General features: G+C 31.5%; 1 protein-coding gene across 1 annotated transcript; it reads left to right on the forward strand.

Moving 5' to 3' along the window:
* Positions 1-3,334: 3,334 nt before the first annotated feature.
* On the forward strand, positions 3,335-5,131 carry LOC125852314 (peroxidase 3-like). Its single transcript, XM_049532067.1, has 4 exons — positions 3,335-3,673; positions 3,820-4,017; positions 4,178-4,340; positions 4,564-5,131. Exons 1-4 carry the CDS (start codon positions 3,464-3,466, stop codon positions 4,980-4,982), a joined length of 990 nt encoding a protein of 329 aa, XP_049388024.1. The 5' UTR covers positions 3,335-3,463; the 3' UTR covers positions 4,983-5,131.
* The last annotated feature ends 293 nt before the right edge of the window (positions 5,132-5,424 follow it).

Here is a 5,424-nt window from a genome sequence, read left to right on the forward strand (position 1 = left end):
TAAGCAAATTCATGATGTTCTTTATGTTTCTGACTTGGAAGAAAATTTGCTTAGTGTTGGTCAACTCATGGAAAATGGTTATTCTCTTGTGTTTAGAGATAATTATTGCAAGATTTATGATAAAATTGAGCCAAATCAAGTCATTGTTGAAGTAGAGATGATAAAAAGAAATTTTCTTTTACAATTTCATTACAATGCATTCAAAAATGAAGTTGTAGATGATTCATGGCTTTGGCACAAAAAAAATTTGTCACTTGAATCTTCATGGTTTGAAGCTTCTCAAGCAAAAAAACATGGTGCAAGACCTTCCTGAGATACTGAGATTAAGGTAGAGAATACTTCTATCATATCTTTAGATACATCAAATCAAGAAGAGGATGAGGAAAATGTCCCTCAAAGGGAAGAAATCTCAGATTCAGATGATGAAGAACCACCTCCAGGAGGAACACAAATGTTGAGTGACATTTATCAAAGATGCAACTTTATCGGTGTTGAGCCAGAAAATTATGAAGAGGCAATAAAGTTTGATGTTTGGAAGAAAGCCATGACAGAAGAAATTTGAATAATTGAGAAAAATAATACTTGGGAGCATGTAATTATATCCAAAGAAAGAGAAGTTGTAAGTCTAAAATGAATTTACAAAACAAAATTCACTCAAGAGGAGATATTCAAAAGCACAAGAGAAAGGTGAAATTCAGTTGCTTTATTGCCAGACAAGAGAACAACTTGCGGACATCTTCACCAAAGTACTTCCTAGAGAAAAGTTTTGATATCGTCGAGAACGCATTGGAGTTGTCAAGCAAATGCATTAAGGGGCAGGGAGTGTTGGAATTAATACATTCACACCTTGATGTTTATAAGTCTTCCAATATTGTCTCTTAATTTTTCAAGAAGTCTTTTAGTACTTTGTAACGTATCTAGTAAATTATGATACATGTAGATAGCCATTTGTGCTAGACTTTTGTTTTACATTTTTAGTAGTATAAATAGAGATGTAGTTGATAATTATAATCATCTCAAGTGGCCTTAAGTAACCTATATAAAACTTGAGCATTCTCTAAAAAAAGTATTATCCTTCTATATATAATTCCTACAGTACTTACCACTCCTTCATGCAACCCTTATTGGTACTTTAGACCAACTTAATTAAGAGGGAGTTTGTTCCAATGTAAAAATCTTTCAAGGTCGAGCAATGTGACTAGAGGTTACAAAATTAGTTTATGACCTTCCCAACATGACCAACTCGTCCAAGCATAAGTAAGTTTATCGTTCATTAGTTTATTAACTCAACTCATTTTACACATCTAAATGTAATTATGACAATGAATTAATCAACTAATACGCACAAAGACTGACAGACTATAACTAAATATATCTACTTTTAATATCAGCACACCTTAATTAGATCGAGTAAGCAAAGTCCATAATATAAAGTAAAAAATAAAAACTAGAAAATAAAGTGAAGGCCAAAATTCCTTCAATGTACATGTAAAGTTGTAACTGTCTTCACCCCCTCATGGTTAAAGTTTAAGCTTTTGGGAAAATGGAGGAGAAGAAGAAAAAATAATTAAAATTGGCAAAATAAGCATTTCACGCTCGATCAGCGAGTGTATCATATGACTTACTATGCCATGGAAACAAAAATAAAAAAAGTGACAAAATGATATATTATTTAGGTCTGACATGAAATGTTTAAAATGAATAAATTTTATTAGATGTGTCTAAGTAAAAGTTGGTGCCAATTTTAGGAGGCCGCAAATAATTCAGCCAAATAAATAATAACTATATAGTCCAACCATTTCCTTAATTTCAAGGGTGAAATTTTTCTGTTTTGGAAGAAGTTATTTCGTTGTCCTTTATTTTTTCGTGATGGATGAATATTTATTTTTCCATTAAATGCCTCCAAGGCATACAAGATCTTGCTCTTTGCATGGGAATTAGTTGACTAAAAACTTAAATTAATTAAGACAAAAAGTACTATTGGCCTTATCTTCTCAACAAACGCAGAATCAATCAATCTTATCTAGGCAGGATTAGTTATATGTAATTGGTTTTTGGTGAATTTTTTTTTATTAAATACCACCATATTCCGACTTTCTAAAAACCTAATCTCCATTATTTATTTATGCAACTATGTTGAATAAGGCATTGGCCTTAGACCCCCAATTTCAGAGCTTCAATTTTTTACCAAGAATAAGTTATGTGTTAATCTTTTATAGAAAAAATTAACTATTTATAATAAAAGTATATATTTTTAAAAAAATATTATTTTATTCTCTTTAATCCCATTTAAATAGATGAAATTAAGAAAAAATGTTTTATTTTCTTACACTCTCTACGTTAATATTCACATTATTTTATTCTTTTAACTGCTTTTACACTCTCTTCTTTAAATTTTTGATAAGTTAGAGTAGTACTCTGTCAAAAATATGAATCAATAGTCAAAAGTGTTGAACAAAGTAAATTGTAAATTTTTTTCTATTTATTCTTAGATTTTCAAGCATTACAACATACATAGTAAAATGTGGGGTATACAAATTATCAACTTCTTGAATCAAATTCTATGGTTCTAACTCTTATCTTTATTTGAAATTCGTCAACTTATTACTTATAGAACTATGTTAACATTTCATATAATAATTGCCTGAGTAAAAAGATGTTTTTCAACGTTGAATTGACAAAATTCTAAAGCTAATAATTGAAAAAGAAATTGAATAAATCATTTATAAAAAAATATTAAGTATACTTTGCATTTAAAAATGTAAGAGCTTTTTTCTAAAAAAATTAATGCATCTGAAGTTTATTTAGATTTTAGGCCTCTAATTAAAATTTTATTTTAGACCTCCGATTGCGTTGAGCTGCCCCGACTTACATTATGCCTTTCACATCAAAGATGAATAAATAGCAAAAACTCAGTTTGTCCAGTTCAGATATATGTATGTGCTAATTATAGAAAAATTGACTTCCACATGCACAGTAAACTATATATGGCGGAATCAAAATTTTCACTACGTGAAGTCAAAGTATATAGAATCACATACACAAAAGTCAAAGTGAATTCAACATATAATAAATACATAAAAATTTTGCCTATTAAATGGATGTCAACCAGTTGGACATGGGTGGCTCCATCCAGTGGCGGAACTAAGTAGTGTCAAGAAGGTTAAACAACTCCCTTCGTCAAAAAATTACACTTGCAAATAGAGTACAAATGAGTTTTACTCTATTTGGTGTTTGATCCTTTAAACAATCTTAATATAGGTGTTTGTTTAGGCATCAAAATGATTGAGGTTGGTCACAATAAAAGGAATCTCACTGAATTATAAGCCCTGCTGAAAGAGACATACTATAACTAATCTAATTTCTAGTCCTATAAATTGGCTTTGATCCTCTCTAGTTGATGTGTGACAGAAAGAAAAAAAAAAATACTAAGTAAGGTCTCTTTCACTAGTAGTAACAAAATATGTCTACTTTTGGCTTGGGTTTCTTTGTTATTTGTATTGTAGGTATATTTTTAGATGCTAGTCATGCACAGTTACAACTCAATTTCTATGCCAAGAGTTGTCCAAAAGCAGAGAAAATTATTCAGGACTATGTCCACAAGCACATCCCAAAGGCACCATCTCTTACAGCAGCCTTATTGCGACTTCATTTCCATGATTGCTTTGTCAGGGTACGTTAACATTTTATCATATGTTCATATGCTTAATTGAATAGGCCATAAGTCGAGTGTCTAAATGAAATTTACTAACAAGTTTAAGGAGTTGTCAGTGTATTCTGCTCCAAATTAAGTGTTTTATTTTTTATATAATTTTGCAGGGTTGTGATGGTTCTGTACTTCTGAATTTCACTTCGAGCACGAAGAATCAGACGGAAAAAGTGGCTATTCCTAATCAAACATTGAGAGGTTTTTCATTCATAGATGGAGTGAAGAAAATAGTTGAAGCTGAATGCCCTGGAGTTGTTTCTTGTGCTGATATTGTTACCTTAGTTGCTAGAGACTCTGTTGTGGTCACCGTAAGTATAAAACTCGAGAAAATAACACACATAAATATTTGGCTATATAACTTAACATCGACTAATTAGTCAGTGGGTTCAGAATGAACGTTACATGTGTGTACATATAGTTTGAACTCACAGAATCCGCTTTCTAATTATCTTCTTCTTTGCATGATAGAGAGGACCTTTCTGGAATGTACCAACTGGTAGAAGAGATGGAAAAATATCTAATGCTTCTGAAGCATTGGCAAATATTCCACCTCCAACAAGTAACTTGTCTAGTCTCCAAACATCTTTTGCCAACAAGGGTCTTGATCTAAAAGACTTAGTCCTCTTATCAGGTAAACTCAATTGAAGTACATACACATTTATAGAGGCGCGAGTGCAGCCTATGCACTATTGGTTCGACTGAACGCATATTTTTAAAAGTACAATCAGTTCAAATCTTGAATTTGCTTCTCGTAACAAGCATAACTACACAAAGTTCAAATCCTGAATTTGTCTCTGGTAACAATTTTCATTTTTCGGGCATAACTATAACAGAGGTTTTTTTTTAATTTTCAGGTGCTCACACCATTGGAGTCTCTCATTGTTCGTCATTTTCAACACGTTTGTACAATTTCACCGGTGTTTTAGGCACACAAGATCCATCTCTAGACAGCGAATATGCATCCAATCTTAAGGGGAAAAAATGCAAATCAATCAACGACAATACAACAATAGTTGAGATGGATCCTGGTAGTTTCAGGACGTTTGATCTAAGCTACTACAAACTTTTGCTCAAAAGGAGAGGCTTATTTCAATCTGATGCAGCCTTAACAACAAGTGCTACAACAAAATCATTCATCAACCAGCTAGTTAAGGGTTCACTCGAAGAATTCAATGCGGAATTTGCAAAGGCCATGGAGAAAATGGGAAGGATAGAAGTTAAGACTGGCTCTGCTGGTGAAATTAGAAAACAATGTGCATTTGTGAACAAGTAGAGAACCTATATTTGTACTTTAAATTTCAAATTTATGTTTGTGTTTTGTTATTGTTTTTCTGAGGATTATTTGTATTAATGTTTCTTTGTATAGTATGTTTGTTATTCTACTTTTGTACCTTGATTGGGAGTTCCAAAATAAAATTCCAATGACAAGAGCCTTTTCTTCTCCATTTTTGTTGTACTAATTACTCAATCTTATTAAGAGTGAGCATATAACTTATATACAAGGGTCAATACTCTTAAGTTTGACTAAGGGTAAAATATTACTAAAGTGTTACAAGTCGACATAGCTAATGATTTATCTTTTTAAAAGTTAGAGAAAATTATAGTAAAGGAAAAGTCTATTTAACTTCCTAAATAGTAACACTTTCACATATAATGGTAAATATTTACAAGATACTAGTAGCCGTTTGGCCATAGATTTCCTAAGTAATATAATA

Source organism: Solanum stenotomum, unplaced genomic scaffold (genome assembly GCF_019186545.1).
Source record: "Solanum stenotomum isolate F172 unplaced genomic scaffold, ASM1918654v1 scaffold33677, whole genome shotgun sequence".
Taxonomy (NCBI): Eukaryota; Viridiplantae; Streptophyta; class Magnoliopsida; order Solanales; family Solanaceae; genus Solanum; species Solanum stenotomum.

Bases quoted from the DNA above. Each gene is read 5' to 3' on its own strand.
- LOC125852314 (XM_049532067.1), top strand. From the start codon at position 3,464: ATGTCTACTTTTGGCTTGGGTTTCTTTGTTATTTGTATTGTAGGTATA. The intron at 3,674-3,819 runs GTACGTTAACAT...ATAATTTTGCAG, and splicing joins TCCATGATTGCTTTGTCAGG to GGTTGTGATGGTTCTGTACT. The intron at 4,341-4,563 runs GTAAACTCAATT...TTTAATTTTCAG, and splicing joins AGACTTAGTCCTCTTATCAG to GTGCTCACACCATTGGAGTC.